This window comes from Pan troglodytes, chromosome 16, assembly GCF_028858775.2.
Source record: "Pan troglodytes isolate AG18354 chromosome 16, NHGRI_mPanTro3-v2.0_pri, whole genome shotgun sequence".
In the NCBI taxonomy this organism is placed as follows: Eukaryota; Metazoa; Chordata; class Mammalia; order Primates; family Hominidae; genus Pan; species Pan troglodytes.
Genome location: NC_072414.2, coordinates 60,142,429 through 60,166,283, shown reverse-complemented (window position 1 = coordinate 60,166,283; position 23,855 = coordinate 60,142,429). Strand labels below are relative to the sequence as shown.

Genomic DNA, 23,855 nt, shown 5'->3' with positions numbered 1-23,855 from the left:
TAACAAACCCAGATAATATATGGTCATTTCAAGGTACCAAAAACACTTAAAGTAACATACCCATCAATAATAAGGTGTTCATATGGAGCCTTCTTATCACAGACAGGACAAACCCAGGTTGGTTTTTTCTCATTCATCTGAATGTAAAGAGTTGCGTCAAAACATTGTAGATGAGAACATGTAAGGGCCCGACACGGAATTGTCAGCCGCATTTTACCAAGCTTTAAAAAGGGAGAAAAAGTAAATATTAGATAATTGCTATTCAACATTTAAGCTTTGACAAAAATTTCCTAGAACACAACAGGTAGGCATGCTGATTTAAAGCATACAGTGTTGACTTTTCATCAGTGTAGAAGAACATTAAACACATTTCCTGTGAAATATCCATAGGTTAAAAAATTACAGTATTTCTTTGGCTATCAAACAAAATGACTATGGAAAGTCTACAACAAGGGTTATTTACTAAAATCCACAGCTCACAGATCAGCTTTTGGTGGAGAGGGTCATAAACCCCTTGAATTACATTCAAAATTTCGTGTGTGCATTTTTCTGGAGAGAGTGCTTTCACCAGTTTTTTTTTTTAAACAGATGGGGTCTTGCTATATTGCCCAGGCTGAAGTGCCAACTCTTATTCACAGGCACAATCGTAGCACACTACAGCCTCAAACTCCTGGGCTCAAGCAATCCTCCTGCCTCAGCCTCCAGAGTAGCTGGGGATACAGGCGCACACCACTGTGCCTGGCTTTTCTCAAATTCTTAAAGCAGTCCTTGATCCAAAAAAAATTTAAGAACCACCTAACTAGGGATTAGGGAAAATAAAGAATGCCCTATTAAATATTCCACAATACAGAGATGCATTGATATTTGCTATCAGTCTTATCTATGAATGAAAGTAGTTCACAGGACAAAACTGAATCAATAGTGATCATTCCCCATGATGTTTGGCGTAATTGCCAAGTGGCAGCTCTGAGGAGGAAGGCAGGTGCACACACTCTGCATTGCTTCCTCACTGGGAACCATCATGAGCAATTCAGCCTACAGCCCTGGACCTCTAGCATCTCCAGCATGTCAGGAGACTTCTTGCCCTGCAAATATTGCTTCAGCTAACACGGGTTGAGTCTATCCAGGAAGAGGAAATCTGCTTCATCTGGTCCCTGAGCTGCTAGCTTTAGCCCAAGGCAGAAAAGCCACGCAGAAACCTGCACAGGGAGGTACCACATCACTATTTCATTCCCTGGAAGCCAGCTTGTACCACTGTAGAGTCCCCAGATCCCACAATGGCTACCATATAGCAGAGAAGTTATCTACTTTCAATAACCACATTATTTGCCAAGTACCAGGAAAAGATTTGTGAACTTGAAAAATATAAACGCTTGTGCTGGAGAGGATGTGGAGAAATAGGAATGCTTTTACACTGTTGGTGGGACTGTAAACTAGTTCACCATTGTGGAACACAGTGTGGCAATTCCTCAAGGATCTGGAACTAGAAATACCATTTGACCCAGCAATCCCATTACTGGGTATATACCCAAAGGATTATTATAAATCATGCTACTTATAAAGACACACTGGACACGTATGTTTATTGCAGCACTATTCACAATAGCAAAGACTTGGAACCACCCCAAATGTCCATCAATGATAGACTGAATTAAGAAAATGTGGCACATATATACCATGGAATACTATGCAGCCATAAAAAAGGATGAGTTCATGTCCTTTGCAGGGACATGGATGAAGCTGGAAACCATCATTCTCAGCAAAGTATCACAAGGACAGAAAACCAAACATCACATGTTCTCACTCATAGGTGGGAACTGAACAATGAGAACACTTGGACACAGGGTGGGGAACATCACACACCAGGGCCTGTCTTGGGGTGGGGGGCTGGGGGAGGGATAGCATTAGGAAAAATACCTAATGTAAATGATGAGTTAATGGGTGCAGCAAACCAATATGGCATATGTATACCTGCACGTTGTGCACATGTACCACAGAACTTAAAGTATTTTATATATATATATAATATATAAAAGAAAAATATATATATGAAAGAAAAATATAAAGGCTTGAAAAGAATATGAGTTAAATGAGGAAAAGATTCTTGGCTTACTTAGATCAATTTCAGGGAAATGTGCAATTTCCTAGTCTACCAGGAAATTAACTGTCATTTGGGGCCCAAAATAATTGCTTTGATACCGATGATTTACTGTGTCTCTAAGAAAGGCATTTAGCCTTTCTGGGCCTCTTTTACTTTCTCTAAATTAACACTATTTCCTCCTTACTTCAACCAGATGTAGCCATGATGAATAAAAATAGAACACTGAACATGCTATAAACTTATTGAGACGAGAGCAATGCCAGTTTACATTATCAGAAGTATAACCTGGAGGGACCTAGAGTAAAAACTGGTAACTCCCTTCTGTGTACTCCCAACTCTACACTCCTGCATATGATTACAATCAAGCACCACATAACATTTTGGTCAACAATGAACCGCATATACGATGGAGGTCTTCAAATTAGACAGCCATGTTACTGGTTTCTGTATTTACTATACTTTTTATCATTATTTTGGAGTGTACTCCCTTTACTTATATATATTTTAAAAGTTAACTGTAAAACAGCCTCAGGCAGGTCCTTCAGGAGGTATTCCAGAAGAAGGCACTGTTACCATAAGAGAGAACAGCTCCATGTCTGTTACTGCCACTGAAGACGTTCCAGTGGGACAAGATGTGGAGGTGGAAAGTAGTGATACTGATGCTCTGGACCCTGTGCAGGCCTAGGCTAATGTGTGTTTGTGTCTTTGTTTTTAACAAAAAAGTTTAAAAAGTAGAAAATAAAAGTAAAAAATGTTAAAAATAGAAAAAAGCTTATAGAATAAGGATATAAAGAAAATATTTTTGTACAGCTGTACAATGTGCTTGTGTTTTAAGCTAAGTGTTGTTATTACAAAAGTCAAAAGTTAAAAAAAAATAAAAAGCTTATAAAATAAAAAAGTTACAGTGGCCAGGTGTGGTGGCTCACACCAGTAATCCCAGCACTTTGGGAGGCTGAGGAGGGAGAATCACCTGAGATCAGGAGTTTGAGAGCAGCCTGGCCAACATGGCGCAACTCCGTCTCTACTAAAAATACAAAAATTAGCCAGGCATGGTGGCACACGTCTGGGATCCCAGCTACTTGGGAGGCTGAGGCAGGAGAATCGCTTGAGCCTGGGAGGCAGAGGTTACCGTGAGCCAAGATCACACCAGTGCACTCCGGCCTGGGTGACAGAGGGAGACTCTGTCTCAAAAAAAAAGTTACAGTAAGCTAAGGTTTATTACTGAAGAAAGAAAAATATTTTAAATTTATTGTAGCCAAAGTGTACAGTGTTTATAAAGTCTACAGTGATGTAAAGTGATGTCCTAGACCTTCACATTTGCTCACCACTCACTGACTTATTTGGAGTAACTTCCAGTCCCGTAAGCTCCATTCATAGTAAGTGCCCCATACAGGTGTACCATTTTTCATCTTTTATACTTTTTACTGTACCTTTTCTATGTTTAGGTACACAAATACTTGGCATTGTGTTACAACTGCCTACAGTATTCAGTTTTGTAACATGCTGTACAGTTTTGCAGCCTAGGAGCAATAGGCCAAGGTACATAGTAAGCTATACCATCTAGGTTTGTGTAAGCACACCTATGATGCTTTTGTTGAATAACAACAAAATCCCCTAATAGTGCATTTCTCAAAAGGTATCATTAAGGCATGCAAAACTGATTATTATTTATTTATGTGTGTCTCCTCCTACTAGAAACAGGTTGGACTAATTTCCTTGTCCCCATACTTGGAAATATACAGCAGTAAGACAGTCCTGTGCACTGATAAGGCTTCAGTTCTGCATGATGGGCAATTCCAGGAGGCACCACTCATGGAAGGTATGCAGGTCATACTCAGTCATTTATAGTGCAGCCTGAGTATGAGTTCTGGTGTTAGAATGAATCCTGGCCCCACTACCTACCTACTGTGTGAATTCTGAATGTTATTTTACTTAATCACTCAGAGGCTCAGTTTTGTAAAATGGGGATAAAAATGGGATCTACACAATATGATTGTGGGGATTCAATTACTACACAGTACCTGACACATAGTAACTTTTCAATAAATAACAGTAGTATTAATTAAAGTACAGAAACATATTTGCTTTAAATCACTTTGTACACTAGGAGACCCACCCAAACCTCAGCTTAGTAGTCATTCTTTTACTCTGGGCTCACAAAGTATTAAACAGCTTCATTAGACTCCCTTACTGCATTTCTACTCAATTTTAATCTTTGTATTTTTTGAGAAAAGGTCTCGCAAGCAATTCTCCTGTCTCAGCCTCCCAAGTAGCTGGGATTACAGGCAGGTGCCACCATGCCTGGCTAATTTTTGCATTTTTAGTAGAGACAGGGTTCGCCATGTTGGCCACACCGGTCTCAAACTCCTGGCCTCAAGTGATCTGCACACCTTGGCCTCCCAAAGTGCTGGCATTATAGGCGTGAGCGACCTGCCCAGCCAATTTTTTATGATTTGATTTACATAAGCACCTGATAAAAAGGCCAAAAGAACAAAGTAGTTATTATAACAGAAAAATTACCATTAGGCAAGATACCATGTTGCATTAGTTCAGAAACATTTTCCAAATAGCAATCTGGTTGGTGGTGCCAAGTTACGTTTTTATATCTTATGTCAGACCTTAGCTTATCTATGAAATACAAATTCCTATTTTATAAGGTACTTTTGCTATTGCCTTAATACTAAGTAGAGAAACCACAGACTAAAAATTCTAGAGAAATACAGTAATAGTACACAAGGTTTACGAACTGTAGAACTATCAGACTACTTCTGATCGTTTATGAAAACAACAGATAAGATGATAAGAAATAAAGATTGTTTCAGAATCCAAGCTACAGGCCATGAAATTTATACTCTGAAAAGCAGCTGTTTTCCAAAGGCCTTCATCTCACATACCTTTACCCCATGATCTCCAGCTGTCAGTTCATATCTTTTAGGCAAGAGAGCAACTCTCAAGCCTTTAGCTTCAGCTATACTGACAAGGTGACCTACAGAGTTTTTAAGGAACGCTGACACAGAAATGGTACAAGACAGACATAAACGGGTATGTGAAAGCAAAAGCTCGCTTTCAAATGCATTATTAGCTGCCACACAAATGCCTTAGAATCATAAAATAACTATTATGTGATAATTCTCATATTCCTGATTTTTTTTAAAAAAATCACTAAATTCTAAATAATTATCTGGAAAACAGATATCGATTTTCTCTAACTTGGTAACAAGAGAGAAGCTGAGCTTTGAACGTCTTCATCTTGTGATTACAAATTCTTCCTTTCCCTTTATAGGACACAAATTATGTTTGCATTATTTGCAAATAAGCACTTTAACTCCCAAATGTGTTTTCTAATGCCACTAACTTTACAATAATAGTGCTATCTATATTAGTAACTGATGATGCTGCAAGAGAAAACATTCTAGATAAAAGTTTTAACCAACTTATATTTTTAAAAAGCCCTAAAAATGTCAATAAAACGTGCTTTTTCCTTGCAAAAGGAAAGGAAAAAGTGTGACATTAAAAATAATTTCAGCTGGGCACAGTGGCTCACACCTGTAATCCCATCACTTTGGGAGGCTGAGGCAAGCGGATCACTTGAGGTCAGGAGTTCCAGACTAGCCTAGCCAACATGGTGAAACCTCATCTCCACTGAAAATACAAAAATTAGCCGGGCGTGGTGACAGGCGCCTGTAATACCAGCTACTCAGGAGGTTGAGGCAGGAGAACTGCTTGAACCCAAGAAGTGGAGGTTGCAGTGAGCTGAGATCGCACCACTGCACTCCAGCCTGGGCAACAGAACAAGACTCTGTCTCAAAAAATAAAATTTTAAAAAGGCTGGGAGTGGTGGCTCACACCTGTAATCCCAGCATTTTGGGAAGCTAAGGCAGGCAGATCACCTGAGGTCAGGAGTTTGACACCAGCCTGGCCAACATGGTGAAACCCCATCTCTACTAAAAATACAAAAAATTAGCCAGGCGTGGTGGCGTGCACCTGTAGTTCTAGCTACTTGGGAGGCTGAGGCAGAGGAATCGCTTGAACCTGGGAGGTGGAGGTTGCAGTGAGCCAAGATCTGGCCACTGTACTCCAGCCTGGGTGACAGAGCAAAACTCTGTCTCAAAAACAAAACAAAACAAAAAGAATAATTTCACAAGTTTTTTTCACAATAATAAACATTTCATAAATACATTTCCAGAGTTTATCTTCTTTTCTTCTATCAATTCCACGTTATTTGTATTTGGGTTTACAAAGCAGCTTTTCAAAGATTCCTCCACCTCTATTTTTAATAAATCAGAACCATAAAATTCCCAAAGAGTAAAAACATTTTTAATTATTTTTGTTGCCTTTAGCTAAATGGCACAGAAGCAAAAGAAACTCATTTATTTTGAGCTCTGTACATCACAACAAGGGCAATTGTAATGCACAGTAAGACATCATATTTACATATTTCAAAGAGAACAAATCTCTTTTATTATCCCATAAATTTGATATATAGGTATTGTTAAATTTTATTTTTGAGTAAAAACATACCTAAAATATATGATCTTACTATTTCAGAATAACTGTAAGGGATTATCCCTTTAGCCAAATAGAAACCCATGAAAGTATTATAATTATACATTTTACACATACACACACACACACACACACAATATACATATATAGTTGTTTTGTTTTATAATCTGAATTTTTAAAGCAGATGTCAATTTAAAATGAACTGCTGGCCAGGCGTGGTGGCTCATGCCTGTAATCCCAAGGGAGGCCAAGGCAGGAGGATTGCTTGAGGCCAGGAGTCCATGACCAGCCTGGGCAACATATCAAGACCTTGTCTCTACAAAAAAATGCAAAAATTAGCCGGATGTGGTGGCACATGCCGGTAGTCCCAGCTACTTGGGGGGTTGAAGCAGGAGCATTGCATGAACCTGGGAGGTGGAGGCTGCAGTGACCTGAGATGGCAGCACTGCACTCCAACCTGGGTGACAAAGTGAAACCCTGTCTCAAAAAAGAAAATAAATAAAGGTGCAAAGAGCAAAATGTGATTAATAGTTTCTAGTAATACAGAGATGAGCACCTGCACTACAGAATTGAAACACAGTTCCACAAATAAAACTTCAAAGATTTATATTGCTGTGCTTATTGATACGAATAAATGCTTCATATATGTGTTAAACATAAAGCATCATATATATTAGTACAACTATAAACACTTTTAAGTGAGATTGCAGAAAAACAATACTTTTTCCAGTGATTTAAATGGAAAATGAAGTGTATGTACTTTTCTAAACGTATTTTCTGAATTGGTGTTTTACAACAAAATGAGGCGGCAAAGAACAACAGATGGGGGAATGGATAAATCAGGGTTTCGGAGAAAGAGGGTAGAATAAATATACACCTTTTTACCTTTTTCTTTAAAAAAAAAAATGTGTCTTTTTCTCACCCTCTACTTCCCCAGTCTGTGAATCATTTTTCTAAGCATGAAAAGAAAAAAAAAACAAAAAAACAAAAAAACCACACACACAAAAACCCACACCAGTCTCCTTTACAACCTAGGCTGTTATAACATTTACCTGGTTACTTAAAGAATTTTTAACACTAATATAAAAAGCCTGGAGTCAAAATATTTTTCACAAGAAAAAAACTGGCTTTATTATAAAAAGGAATAAAAATAAACGTTACAGGAATAGAAAGATATATACACAATGATACAATTTGATGATTTTAATTAACTTCATTGTATTTTTTTCTATAAATTACAGAAACTAATTCATGATCTAATTTTTTCATGTTTGAAGTTTCATAAATTACAAAAGACTAATATTTGTAATTACAAATAACATTTAATTTCTATTTAAATTCTTTGTTTCTTTAAGAATACAGTAACTTCATCATCATCTGAGATTAATAGGATCTCAGTATCAAAAGCTTTCAATATCACGCCTGTCTGAACAATCAGACAAATCAGGAAACAGACATGTCCTTTCATTCTTTCTCCCCAATTTAAAATATGATTAGTTTGATTAATTATAGAACAAAAAGTAACCAAAATGTCAAGGTAATTAATTATTAAATTTTTCACATATTTTCATATGGCCATATTCAACCACCACCCCTACCAAAGAGCCTAACATCAGATTAGTATAACATTTTTTTGAGACCTTTTCCCTTACAGGTTTAATAATTTGGCTAAGTCTTGGGACCATATATTTATTTCATGAAAATGATTGATTCTGACCTCATTTTCTGGCTTAAAATATCTCAAGGTTTTTTTATATGTATAACAAATTCAGCATTTAGGCTGAACAGAAGTTTTTAATTGGTGAATTGTTATAATGTGGTCATTGTTAGCAAAATGGTTAAATGAGACGTGTGGGTAATCATGGCTAGATTTTTACTCAGAAAGGTACTATCTTAAGTAAAAATTTGGCCAGGCGTGGTGGGTCACACCTATAGTCCCAGCACTTTGGGAGTCCAAGGCGGGTGGATCACCTGAGGCCAGGAGTTCGAGACCAGCCTGACCAACATGGAGAAACCCCATCTCTACTAAAAATACAAAATTAGCCAGGTGTGGTGGTGCATGCCTATAATCCCAGCTACTCAGGAGGCTGAGGCAGGAGAATCGCCTGAACCCGGGAGGCAGAGGTTGTGGTGAGCCGAGATGGCACCATTGCACTCCAGCCTGGGCAACAAGAGCGAAACTCCATCTCAAAAAAATAACAATAAAAAAAATAAATAATGTAAAATTTTTATAAATACACTGAGACAATAAACATTTCTTATTTTGAGATTTTACACTTGAGCCTGAGAGATGGTCATTAATCACAGGCCATATTTAGATATGTCTTACTAAGAGTAGATCATTTTTAAAGACTTGTTTAGATTCCAAATGCAATGCCTAGATGTCTTTCCACTTTTCATAAACTGTAACAATGGTGGACATATTTTAGAAGCAAACAGAATTTCTCAAATAGTAAAAATACTTAATAAAAAGAGAAAATGTATGTTAAACTTTCTGGAAAGCAAGTAATAGTTAACACTTACTGGACATAGTAGAGAAACCCTTAGGCTGGTTGTAGCTATTTCACTGTCTGGATCCGCAGTCAACTTCTCTTTAACTGATATTCATTGAAGAAGAAGAAAAAAAGCAAACAGAGTAAGTTTATTAAAGATACATTACTGGAGCATTACTATAAAGAATAAAAAGCTTAAACAAATCTGTTCAATTATTTCCCAATCAATTGAATGGAAAGATAAAAACAACCATATGGCTTTTAATTCTATAAGCAAAGGATGGAAAACAATTGTTTATCTGTAGAATGACTATGTTTCCTATAAATTTCCTGTTTCTCACTTAGGGGACAAAAACCTGCAGCAATATGAGAGAAATTTCTCTAACATGTTGACATATTCAACTAATGGTAGACCCTTTTTCTTTTATAACTCTAAGATATTGGATCAAGGTTTTCTTTCTTTTAAACTATGACTAATATTATTTGGGCTCTTCTATTTTCGAGGACATTAATAATAAGAATAACATTTATACATTTTTGAAAGCTCAGAAAATAAAAATATTTACTGTAAAACAGCTTAATTCAAACTTTAAATTATGAAAAGAGTCCTATTTCTTTTTTTTAACTATACAATTATTTGAATTTTAATCTATTTCTCTATAAAATACTTGTGCCCTCTTAGGCAAGTCAATCCTCCTTTCTCAGCTTAATTTTACTTGTAGTAAAATTGGAACCCACACTAGATAATCTTTAAGTCTTTTCACTTCAAACTTCTTATGGTTCTTAAGGGAGGAGACACTAGTAATTTTACTTTTCCAAGGCTGTTCTTTCATTCTCTTTCAGTCTGATATAAAAGACTCTTTATAATTCTCATCTGGAAACCTTAGCTGTTACCTCTGAAAACTTCAATAACAGTAACAAGAAAAAACATTATAGGGGGTGAGACAGGAAATACATATATGTAATATTCCAACAATTTTAGAAACTGTCCCATAATAACTTTAAAGTCTATATTGTACAAAGGGGCCGTAAGTTGGGTAGCTGTATACACAGTCAACAGAAGATCTGAGCTGTGGTACAACTAAGTGTGACCAGATAAGACACCATATAGAAAAGAAAACGAAGAGAGGGAGAAGTACTCGGGTAAGTTACAGTTTCAGAGTCTACTGTTCTGATAACCATTTATGAGAAATCCTACCTTTATTAAACACAGTCCCCTGGATTTTAGTCTGGATTTTTTTTAGATGGTCCAAATCCTGGAGATCCTATCCAACTATTTCCATAAATTAGTGGATCTCAAGTAAGGTGCACATCAGACCTACCTATAGAGCTTCCTGAATCAGAATGAAAAGAGGGACACCAATTGGCAGTTTTTTAAAAGCTCCAGATATGATTCTAATGCCAGACTAAAAAGTCATTTCATGGCCTGGAAATTCCAAATTTTCAAAGTCTTAATATATTTCACAGGCTGTCTCCTGACACACAAAAAAGGCATACAACTTCTGGTTTTTAGTTTGGAAAATATAGTTACAACACTATGCTAATGAATACCATATATAAATTACAAAAAGTATGCCTTTGTCATTATACACCAAATCTTAGTCAATCCTTTCTTATAAATATGATTTTAAAAAGTAGTATCTTTGTTAAAGGCAACAAATAATTGCCATATGAAATAAACATGCAAATAGAATTCTAATGTGATTACTCACTGTGTTGGCTAATTTTAGGTGTCAACTAAACTAACTAAACGAAGGGCTACCTACATAGCTGGCAAGGCATAATTTCTGAAAGTGTCTGCGAGTGTGTTTCCAAAGGAGACCGGTGTGTCAGTCTGTGGATGAGTGAGGAAGATCTGCCCTCAATCTTGGCGGACACCATCAAATCAGCTGGAGGGCATGGAAAGAACAAAAAAGCAGAGGAAAGGAAAATAAATTCACTTTCTCTTTTTCCTTGAGCTGGGATACCCTTCTTCTCCTGCCTTTGGACTTCTGTGATCCCAGCTACTTGGGAGCCTGAGGTAGGAGGATTGCTTGAGGCCAGGAGTTTGAGACCAGTCTGGGCAACACAGTAAGACCCCATCTTTAAAAGGAAAGAATTCCAGGTTCTCTGGGCTTGGGACTCTGGGATTTGTACCACCATATCAGCCCTTTTCCTCACCCCTCTTAGGCCTTTGGCCTTAGATTGAGAGTTGGCTTCCTGGATCTGTGGCCCTTGGACCTCAATAGTCACATTACTGGCTTCGCTGGTTCTCCAGCTTGCTGATGGCCTATCTATTGTGGGCATTCTCAGCCTTCATAGTCATGTGAGCCAATTCCCCTAATACATCTCCTCTTAACTCACTCTCTCTCATCTCTCTCTCTCCTTTTCCTCTCTCCCTCTCCTTCCCCTCCTAGAGTTTCTCCGGAGAACCCTGACTAATAACCACTCTACATGCCTTCACCAACCATCCCACCAGCACCCTTTATAGACATAGCAAGCAATGGGCATAGTAACTGACTTTGAACTTTGCATATTTAAATTTCCACTTAAATGAAGCAATACTATAGATCATAGTATCAACCTTATACAAAACAAAGCTCAGTGTTTAGTGCTTAGAAAATAAATTGAAATAAGAGAGGCAACATAAAGTAGTGGTTAAGAGCATAGGACCTAGGGATAGCCTAGCTTAGAATTTAGTCTCAGTTAAATCACTTAACCTCTCTATGCCTGTTACATCATCTGGTAAATGGGAACAATAATAGTACCTCACAGAACTGTTTTAAGGATTGAGTTAATATGCATAAAAAGTTTCAAAATACACTTGAGCCTGGGAGGCAGAGGTTGCAGTGAGCTGAAATTGCTGCCATTGCACTCCAGCCTGGGTGACAGAGTGAGATCCTGTCTCAACAACGACAAGGAAAAAAAATTTTTTTTGAGACAGAGTCTCACTCTGTCGCCCAGGCTGGAGTGCAGTGGTGAGATCTTGGTTCACTGCAGCCTCTGCATCCCAGGTTCAAGTGATTCTTCTGCCTCAGCCTCCCAAGTAGCTGGGATTAGAGATGTGCACCACCATGGCTCAGCTAATTTTTGTATTTAGCAGAGACAGGGTTTCACCATATTGGCCAGGCTGGTCTCAAACTCCCAACCTCAGGTGATCTGCCCACTTTGGCCTCCCAAAGTGTTGGGAATATGGGCATAGCCACCATGCTGGCAACAAAAAAAGTTTTAAAATAGCCTAATATTATTCTCAATAAATATTAGCTATTGTTACTTAAAATAAAACACGATTTATATATTCACTTTCTCTCAGAGGTGGGAGAATTTTCTGAAATTATTTTAGAATGTTTGCCAATTTCTATTAAAAAAAAAAAAAACCTATGCCTTCTCTTTTGCCATTACACATCCAATCCTAGTCCTTTTATTCTTGTAAAGATATTTTTTAAAGTCCTACCGGGATCTTGATTAGACTGGATTAATTCTACAGATTAATTTGGAGAACTGACATACAACAATAGAATCTTTCAATCTCTTAGCAAGATATATCTCTCCGTTTATGCAGGTCTTCTTTCAGTTTTTCTCAACCATGCTTTGTAGTTTTCGGCATACAAATCTTGCACATAGTTTGTGTGATGTATCCCCACGTGTTTCATATTTTTGGATGTTACTGTAAAATCTTTTTTGAATTTCAATTTCCAATTGTTCATTACTAACAGAAATACAATTTGTTTTTGTATATTGACCATGCATTCTCTAACTCTGCTAAACTCACATAGTATTTCTAGTAGCTTTTTGAGATTCTTTGGGATCTTTTTCTATGCAGACCATAAGGTCATTTGTAAATAAAGACTATAATTATTTCTTCATTTCTAACCTGTGTGTTGGTTTCTTTTTTAAAACTTTTCCTTGTCTTATTGTGCTGTCTAGGATCTCTAGGGCAACGCTAGGGGCAGATATCCTTGCCTTGTTCTCAATCTTAGGAGTGAAGCATTCAAGTTTTAGACCATTAGTGATGATATCAGCTGTAGTGTAGACTTTTTGTAAATACTCTTTATTACACTGAGGCAGCTCCCTTCTCGATTTTGCTGACAGTTTTATCATGAATGGATGTTGAATTTGGCCAAGTGCTTTTTCTGCATCTCTGGAGATGATCATATGATTTTTCATTTTTAGTTTGTTGAGAAGGTGAATTATATTTCAGCATTTGAATGCTGAAACCAACTTCGTATTACAGAAATAAATTCTGTTTGGTCACCATGTATTGTTTCACCTACTGGACTTAACAATATTCAAAACAATTCTGAAAAAGAAAAACAAAGTTGGAGAATTCTAACTGATTTCAAGACTTACTATCAAGCTACGGTAATTAAGACTCATTTGACATAAGGATAGACATACAGGTCAATGGAAAAGAATAACGTCCGGAAATAGATTTATACATCTATGGTCAATTGGTTTTTGATAAAGGTGCCAAGGTAATGAAATGGAAGGAAAGATAGTCTTTTCAACAAATGCTGCTGGAATATTTCGATATCTATGTGGGGGAAAAAATGAATCTCTATACTCTCACCTTGCACCATATACAAAAATTAACTCAAAATGAATCACAGACCTAGATCTAAGAGCTCAAACAATAAAATTTCTAGAAGAAAAATAGAAGAGAGTGTTTGCGACTTTCATTTAGGCAAAGATTTCATAATATATCAAAAGCATGACATTAAAAAATGGGCAAAAGATTTGGCAGATACTTCATCAAAGCTATAAGAATGGCAAATAAGCACCTGAGAAGATGCTTAACATCCTTAGACATCAGAAAAATGCACAATGAAATACCACTACATACCAATCACGATGGCTACAATAAAGCAGCCTGATGATACCATATGCTGGTAAGGATGTGGAGCCACTTGAAATCTCACACATTGTTAGTGGGAATGCAAAAATGGTATATTTACTTTAAAAGAAATTGCCAAACTGTTTTCCATATATACTTATCATATGACCCAGCAATCCCACTCCTAGGTATTTACCCAAGAGAAATGAAAACATATGTCTACAAAACTGAGGTATCCATATGCAAAATGTAAATGTTTACAGCAGCTTTATTCATATTGCTGCAAAACTGGAAATAATCCAAATGTCCATCAATTTATCAGATGGATAAATGTCCATCATTTATCAAATGGATGAATTATAGTACATAAATGAAATACTACTCAGCAATAAAGAACAAACTACATGGATGAACTTCAAAAGCATTATACTAAGTGAAAGAAGCCAGACGCAAAAGGCTACATATTGTAGGATTGCATTTACCTGACATTCTGGAAAAGACAAAACTACAGAGCAGAAATCACATCAATGGTAAAAGGATGGGATGGAATGCAAAAGGCCACAGATGAACTTTCTGGGGTAAAGGATGTTCTATATTTTGATTGTGGCAGTGGTTCATGATTGCATACATCTGTCAAAGGAATTTTTATTGCCTATAAATTATACTTTAAAAAACTTTCTCAAAAGAAAGAGAGAAAACGGAGGGGAAAAGCACTATGCTATATTTAATCATAAGAAAGTATGAAGAAAAAATAAAGTAAAAGTAGAAGCACTTGTTACTTGTGAGCAAGGGAATAAAAAATAAAAATAAGACATATAATATTTGTCCTGCAGTAATCACTCAACATGTGGGAAGTTCTCTGGGAGTTAAAGTTTTCACATTGTTACAGTGATCTGCAGTGTTAACAGTATTTTATTATATGACTATAATGAAGTTACAGCTAGTCACATTTAAAATTAATCTTGTTTTACCCAATAAGTCGATTTGGGGAGCAGAATTAATCTTGTTTTTAATCCCTGTTGTCATGAGCTACAGGAGTTAGCCACTACTCACGTGACGCTGTATTTAAATTTAAATAAAAATTCAGCTCATCAGTTAAACTAGCCACATTTTAAGTGCTCAATAGCCACATGTTGCTGGTGGCTACCATATGGGACAGTGCAGATAGAGAACACTTCCATTATCACAGATTGTTCTATTACTGGTGTTCTGGGGTTGTTATTATTTCAAGATAATTTCTATCCTTCATTAATATCAGGTTATTTTAATTCAGCCTTTTAAAATTTTAAAGCCGAAAACAATCAAACATATTAAGATCAATATTTCATTTTATAAGCAAAGAAACAGGCACCAAGACCTGATTTTTTTCTGTAGCTGTCTTTTCATCAGTTTACTTCAAAAATATGCAGATCTACTATGTATGTGGCACTGTGCTGAGCAATAGGAATTCAAGAAAAAAAATAAGATTAAATTCCTCCTCCAAAGAACTCATAATCTAGTAGAGGGTAAAGATGTTCAGTGAGATCATCTCTAATGCACTCTGATGGAGTATGTTCAGGAAGCTAACCAAAAGTCAACTCATCTATTTTGGGGGTTCTGGGATGCCTCCTGGAAAAAAGTGAAACAAAGGATAACGACATTAGGCAGAGAAGGCAGCAGGGGAGTTTTGAGGCATAGAGCACAAAACTAAAGCACTGAAGAAAGACTAAAGAGTTCCATATTTTTGGGATGGAATGTGAAGTATGAAAAGAAGAGTAAATACAGACGACCCTGGAAAGTAATAAGCAGGTGCCACGTCATGGAAAGTTTAAAAAGAAGAGTGAATACAGGCGACCCTGGAAAGTAATAAGCAGGTGCCACATGATGGAAAGTTTATGTGTCATGCTAACATACTTGGAGTTTTTATTCCCTTGGTGTTAAGAAGCCATGAAATGCAAGGGAATGAGAATGGTTAAGATTTTAGATCTGTATAAATCACTTAGGAGGCTACCAGAGGAGATAGAAAAAGGCGTCAAGGAGAGGGATGTTTTATCTAAGAATGGTTTTTAAAATAAAAGCAGGATATGAGAGCTTAAACAAGGGCAATGACAGCATGACAGACAGAAGGCACATTTGAGAAATATTTAGGGAGTAAGTTTGACAGGAGTTGTTGAGTTCAGTTTTAAATACTTGAATTTGAGGAACCAGTGAAATGCTTAGGTGAAGGTAGTTAGCTATATAAGTCTGAAACGCAGGGGAGAGGTCTGAGATGAAGACATGTATTTTGGGGTGGGTGTTAGTTTTAAACCATAAGGGTGTGTAGAAAAGTGCGCCCAAGATAAAACTCCAAGGAACAGCCACATTTAGAATGCTTCCCTTAAGAGAATCCATTGAAGGCAGGTGATTGAGAAGATATGGTCAGAGAAGAAAGGAGAGAATTTCAAGGAGAAAGTGGTTCATATCAAATGCAGCAGAAGTATTCAGGATGAAAACTGAAAATATACACTTTAAATTTAGCAATCAGATCATCATTTGTGACATCTGAAAGAGCAATTTCAGTGGAATGATAGAGGGTTAAAGACCATAATGAGATGCAGTGAGGAGGTAAAAAGAGCAAGTGTAGACTACTCTCACAAAAATTAGGATGAGAACAATGGGAGGAACACAGAGCTCTATCCATAGAGGAGCTTGTTTTCCTATTTTTTTAAAGGTAAAAGAGTCTTGACAGCACAGAGTGACAGAAAAAGCCTGCAGACAGGGAGGAACTGAAAACACAGGATAAAGAGCAGATATATGAGGGAGCCAGGTCTCATAATACTGTTACCAAGCATCTCTACCTGGATGTCTCATCCCATCTCAAACACCACAAGTCTAACAGTCCACTCTGATCTCCCCCCTGCAATCTGATCTTTTCAACACAGTTTTCTGTTTCAGTAAATGGCATTACCATGTTACCTAGTGCTTGAGTAAGAAGCTTAGCACTCCTCCTTGGACTCATCACTCCACACACACAGTCAATGCCATTTCAATGCTTCTCAAAACTGTCAACTTCTATCTACCACTATCACCTTAGTTCAAGACATTATCATCTCTTACGTATACTATTACAAACAGGTTCTCAACTGGCCTCACTGCATTAGCCTTGCCTTCCTTTGATTCGTCTTCAAAGTGAGAATCAGATTGTCTAAATGTAATCGTGTCATTTACTCCTCTGCTTAAAAATCTTTTAATGGTTTTCTATCATCTATCTTCATATCGTCTATGTCAACTTATACCTGTCCAACTCTCTGGTCACCCTCCTTCTTGGCGCTCTCTTTTTTTTTTTTTTTTTTTTAAGACAGTGTCTCTCTCTGTTGCCCAAGCTGGAGTGCAGTGGTGCGATCTCAGCTCACTGCAACTTCTGCCTCCCGGGTTCAAGCGATTCTCGTGCCTCAGCCTTCCGAGTAGCTGGGACTACAGGCACATGCCACCATGCCAGGATAATTTTTTTGTATTTTTAGTAGAGACAGGGTTTCACCATGTTGGTCAGGCTGGTCTGGAACTCCTGACCTCACTCAAGTGATCTACCCGCCTCGGCCTTCCAAAGGGCTGGGATTACAAGGGTGAGCCACTGCACCCAGCCCTTCTTGGCTCTCTCTATTCCAGCTGTACTGGCCTTTTCTCCTGGCATACTCTGTTCCCATCTTGGAGCTTAACTTCTCCTCATACTTATAATCTTGCCTTAAGTATCACAATATCAGAGAGGACTATGTTCCCCTATTGTACCTCTACAGAGTTCCCTGTCTATCTTCTTCAAGGCACATGTCAAAACTTTAACTCATTAATGACTTGTGCAATTATTTAATGCCTGTCTTTCTTACCAGACTGCAAACTTCTGGGGGATGCAGAGATGGTATGTGTCTTGTTTAATGTTATATTCTCCTGTTCCTGGAACACAGTAGACTCTTAACACAATTTCTTGAATGAAAAGAATAAATGAATAAAAGATTAACTTGGAGCAGGGAAAGGGACATTTCCTCTTGACACTGAACGAAATAAAGCGAGGACTGGGCACAAATGTAGATAAGCTAAAAAAGTAATTATGGTGGCACTGAGATTAAGGAAGAAATGGGTGGTTTAGGTAATTCATGTCTTGTAGCCCCAATTTTCGTGCATTGGCAGAGTGCTGAGAGAGGGGGATAGTGTTTGATTAGATTATGGCTAAGGCTTGAAATAACTGCTGAAGTGAGAAGAGGAGAAAGAAACTTGATTAAGAGTTGGTAAAAGACTGTTTTTCATAGTTGTGAGGGGACAACTCTACACAAAGGTAGAAACTGCAAGACAAAATCCTACTAAATCAAATGATTCAGAGAATGGAGTTCTCTGTGAAAAGTCTAAATAATACCAACTTTATTCTTTCAAGAACATAAGAGTGTCTGGCTTGACTACTAAAACTTTGCTAGAAGTACTTATTTTATTAAGAATGACTTACAAAGAACATATTTGTAAGTGATTTGACTCTTTTAAAATACCTGACATTTCCTTTTGTCAAGTTATTGTAAACAGATTTTTAATTACATAATTTGTTGGGAAAGTTTTTTTTTTTTTTTTTTTTTTTTTACAGGCAGCATACAAGTAAAGGTAGATAACCTGTTTTTTAGTAAATTACAACAAATTTCTTACTGGTGGGATCCAAATTAATATTCCATTGGCTTCCCTGGCCAATAAGTAAGGTAAGGTATCAATTTCCACAAAAATCTCATCCAGTGTACAATTATTCTCCACATCCATCAGTATATCAGAGTAGAAATAGCTTTTGAATTAAACAGTTTTTGCTGCTCAATGGTAGCTAATAGTGGTTTCTCGGAGAAAATAAAATAATTCAATTCCAGACTCACGTTCCCACTCTCCCTCCAGGTGGTGCTATAGCTACAAGCGGAGAAGAGTTAACAGCTTGAGCAAAGACAGTTGGCCTTATTGTTGTTGTTGCTGTTACTATTAAATAAAATAACTTTATCTGCCTTATTTCTTGGTATTCCCTCTTCCATACAGGCTCACATAATTCTTTGCTTTCTGACTGGCTGAGATTCTAGTATTGTGAGGCAAATATGAAGATTCTCAGTAGAATGACCAGGAATAACTTCAGCAAGACTGTGATAGAAGACAAGTTATCTTATACTCTCCTTCAAGGCAGATGTCTGTCTTTTCTTTCAGGATCCCTACCGTCTTCTTATCCCTGCCAAATGGTGCCACCACTCCCGCAGATCCCAAATCAGTGCTGTCCTTCTAGGTCTCCATCATCTGTCAATGCATGCCTACAGAGGCATTAGCCAAAGTGTGCTCCCATTGATTCAGGATTAGCTGCATTTTTAAAGGACCATTTTAATACAGAAAAATTCTTCAATGAACTATTAAGGGTATATTGATATTCGGGGGTAGTGGGATCTTTTACTCTGCCACAGAAAAAGTTACAGAAAGGGGTAATAGCTATGCTACAAAAGGAAAGCTGCTATTATCTTAGTTCTTTCCACCAGAGTGTTCCTAAGTACAAATCTGATAATGGGCTTCATTAATCAGTTCACATCAAAAGTCCTTAAAGGATAGCTATCTAACACCTGCCTATAAAAGTTTTGTTTCTAAGTCCCCAGCCCTCACTCCTAAATCCACTCAGCCCCCGCCTCTCACAAATAAAAGAATAAACAAAGAACTTAGTTCACCTCTTTGGAAAGGCCAAACCCTCTGACCTTAACCCTTAAAAACAGAGGTCAGCACAGCCCCATTTGAAGACCTTGAATCTCAAATTCAACGTATCAAAACAAACCATCCAGTAATTCACACGTATGAACCCAGACTTCGCAGAAGCATTAGAAATCAGATGGCATAAACTTCTTGTTACAGATGAGGAAGATGAAACTCAGGAGCAGCATTACTTGTCCACAGTCATATAATTGATTAATGGCAGAATTATTATTTCTACCACCCCACTAGCTCTCTTCACTTTGTAAATGCAGGGGTGAGGCCATGATATAATTCTGTACATTTTTCCTGGATAAACCACCAATCTAAAATAACTTTCTTGAAATTTATGCCAAGATGCCCTTCCCATTTCCCAGAATTCCTTAAACATTGATTTTATGAAGTTGTAGAATAATATTCTTCCATGTTCGTGCACTGACTTCACAAAGTTAATTTTAAGATTAGTAAAATATAGATTATAAAATATAGCTCATGACAAAGATATCAGAACTACTCTAAGGTCTTGTTTTACAAGTTCAGAAGGTTCTCAGTGTTTTTAATCCTCTACACAACAGGCTCCAGTGAATAAACAAATTCTAAAATTTCTTGAGTTGAGAAAATACTACTCTAACCTTTAACAAAATAGTTAGCTGAATAAGTGAAATAAGTTTATCATACGTACTTAAAGCTCTAGAATGATCCGGATTCCTTATTCCCTTTGCTCGTAACCTCTGAAGAAGAACTGTTGAGGACAACTGTTTTACAAGATATACTGCCATGGAATAGTTCTGGAAAAAAAAAAAGATGTAGAAAACAAACAACATATGTAAGTAAATAGTACATCTATTTTAATCTCACCATGATAGGGAAAGAAAACTAACACTTCTTAAAACACCTACTGTGTGTCAAGCAGTCTTAGGTGTTTTCATGAACAGTAATTCATTTAATCCTGACCAAAAAGCTGCTGAGATGATCATAAACCTGTTTTTATGGATGAGGATACTGAAGTACAGAGAAGTAAAAGAACTTGCCCTAATTTTGCAATTTTCAAGTAACAAACCTAGAATTTAAACCCAGGTCTGTCTTGGATTTAATATTACCTATACTTGAAGCTAATGAATTTAAGGCACTTACATGAAAGAATACTGTTAAGACTAAGTATAAGCCAAAGACAATAAGGTGTCAAAGCTATAAACCATATTTAGTAGGTAACAGATATATCTAAAATAGTATCTATTTTTTTTTAAATGACAAATGAGATGGGCTTCCTAATTTATACCTTTTAACCTTTCTCTATGCCTTCAAGTAGCTCTTGAAAAGATTATACTTGGGCCATTATCACAACAAGCAAAGGGAATATTAAAGAAGGTTTTCAAACAGAAGCTGCTGGTTTGGCAAATGAACAGATGAATATCCATTACCAGCAGACAGACTACCCAGAGATGACAGAGGTAGAAGGGGACAAAAAAAAAAAAAAAAAAAAAAAAGCCAAAACCAAAAAAAAAACAGTTAATCAACAAGCTAAGACTAAGTGAAGGGTACATGGTTGGGTAAGAGAAAGAAAAGACAGCTGAGGTTCACGAAGGGTAGGAAGGAGATCTAAATGAGAAGGATCAGTTTCTATTTGGCGCTGGGATCAAGAGGAAGATCAAGAGACTTGAAAAGAAGTAAAAGGAAAAATAATTGCTGCCATCTTGTATTTTATAGCTACACACATTTTTCAAAGCATTCTTAACATACACTGCCTACTTCATTTAAACTTTGCACAAGGCCTATTAAGACACAGGTAGGATAGGTATTTTTCTAAGTGAAGGGCTGATGAAACTGAGGCACAAAAAGATTATGCAATCTGCTCATGATTAGGCAACTGCTTGATGACAGAGCAGACACTAGAAACCAAAGGGAAAGGGTGGGAATATTAAGACATGGAACTTAATGCACTCCCCTCTTTTGACAGAATATATACTACAATACTCTCTGGAAGGTCATATTTTTATTTAAAGTTCGGAAAGCTATCTGTGTTTACATGCTACACATTTTCTGAGAGGGAGGAAAAAGAAGTGTCAAAAAAGCTAATTTACCTTCATTAATAAATTTCACATTAATGAGGAACAAGTAACATTAAAACTTTCCCAGCCGGGTGCAGTGGCTCATGAGTGTAATCCCAGCAGTTTGGGAGGCTGAGGTGGGTAGGTCACGAGGTCAGGAGATCGGGACCATCCTGGCTAACGTGGTAAAACCCCATCTCTACTAAAAATACAAAAAACTAGCCGGGTGTGGTGGCACGCGCCTGTAGTCCCAGCTACTTGGGAGCCTGGGGCAGGAGAATGGCGTGAGCCTGGGAGGCAGAGCTTGCAGTGAGCCAAGATGGCGCCACTGCACTCCAGCCTGGGTGACAGAGCAAGACTCTGTCTCCCCCCACCAAAAAAAAAAAAAAAAAAAAAAAAATTCCTAAATTTTAGAGCATACAACATACTAATCTGATATAGCATTGACAAGCTTTATTTGTTTATTTATTTATTTAATTTGAGACAGAGTCTCGCTCTGTCACCCAGGCCGGAGTGCAGTGGCGCAATCTCGGCTCCCTGCAACCTCCACCTCCCGGGTTCAAGTGATTCTCCTGCCTCAGCATCCCAAGTAGCTGGGACTACAAGTGTGCACCACCATATCTAGCTAATTTTTGTGTGTGTGTGTGTGTGTTTTGTTTTTTTGTTTTTAGTAGAGATGGGGTTTCACCATGTTGGCTAGGCTGGTCTTGAACTCCTGACCTCAAGTGATCCGCCTGCCTCAGCCTCCCAAAGTGCTTGGATTACAGGCATGAGTCACCGGGCCCAACTGAAAAGCTTCTTTTAGAAAAAAATCTTATTCACCATTATTATTTACTTGCTTAATGCTTCAAGTATGACAGAAACTGGAGAAATGCTAATTAACAATGTGAAACTATGTATTGACAACTTGAATCTTCAGAACTTGGAATTACCCTAAGGCTTTATATAAATATTTAAGAAGAGATCAAGCAGAAACTGCAACAAGTTCAGTGAAAAGGTATGCTCACTCTAGTTGAAACATGTAACCAAATAGAAAAATAAAATAAAATAAAAGCAGCAAAAAGAATGTGGTACTAACAAATGCCACTTGTACTGGTAATATAAAATGAAATTTTTACATCATATGAAAGAGGTTCAGCAGCAAAAAAAACCCCACCAAAGCTTAATAGTGACAGAGATTCTTTTCTAGGTAGACAGTATTTTATTGTTCCTGCTAATCCTTCAAATACTAATTCCAACTACTGATATATATTATACTATATTATATTATATTATACTGATAGTTTTGTTTATTGCTTTTTCAAAAGTCTTAAAAATTATTTGTCAAGTTCACGAGATACTTTCTCTATAACTGAAATATACTCTATTCATTATGTGCCCCTTCCACTAGTACAAGTTGAGTATCCCTGATCCGAAATGCTTGGGACTATAAGTATTTTGGACTCTGAATTTTCTTTTTCTTCCAGATTTTGGAATATCTGCATTATACTTACCAGTTCAGCATCCCTAATCTGAAAATCTGAAGTCTGAAATGCTCAAACAAGTATCTCCTTTGAGCATCCTGTTTTGAATTTTAGAGCATCTTGTGTTTCAGATTTTCAGATTAGGAATACTCAACCTACATCTAAATAATTTCTCTACAAATAATGAGAGTTTAATAAATGCTAAAAGCAGTGATTACCCTGAGGTAGAGCAAGAAGTTACAATATAACTCACTTACTTCTTTCAGGTGCTATACTAGCTCTCCTATTTATTTCATTTGAAAAGACACAGTTGCAACATTTCTCACTGGCAACTATTTATACAAAAGTATCTGCAAAATAGTAAGATATTCTACATGAACTATTCAGAATATCTTCACAAGCTGAATTAAAACAGTAATTTAAAAACAATCTATTAAGTTATTTTCTGGGCTTTGGAAAATAATGCTGATTTAGTGTTTTACTTCCCCAGAAAAATGTCTTCAAATCTTTGTAGTTGGAAGCCTTCCTATGGAAGAGTATTTCCCCCCTCCTCTAGTGCTTTTTATCAGCGGCCATATTCCCCTCCTCTCCTACAGTTTCAGACTTCTTTCCTATTTCACCAAAAACACTCCCCTTCTTCCTTGGTGAGCTATTCTTTTCATACACAAAAACAAAACATTTTCAAAACTTCCCCCAAAAAGGAGGAAAAAGGGAACTCCAAGGTACACTAGAAATAAA

General features: G+C 37.1%; 1 protein-coding gene across 6 annotated transcripts in view; it reads right to left on the bottom strand.

The window, feature by feature from the left end:
* Positions 1–23,855, bottom strand: part of PIAS1 (protein inhibitor of activated STAT 1) — a 311,344-nt gene that overhangs the window by 14,127 nt on the left and 273,362 nt on the right. For all 6 annotated transcript variants that reach the window (XM_063795218.1, XM_523109.8, XM_063795216.1 and 3 more), the window contains 3 exons: positions 20,289–20,394; positions 9,131–9,204; positions 61–221 (listed from right to left, as the gene is read on the bottom strand). In XM_063795218.1, the coding sequence (XP_063651288.1) occupies positions 61–221; positions 9,131–9,204; positions 20,289–20,394 (341 nt within the window). The remainder of the gene's footprint in view (positions 1–60; positions 222–9,130; positions 9,205–20,288; positions 20,395–23,855) is intronic.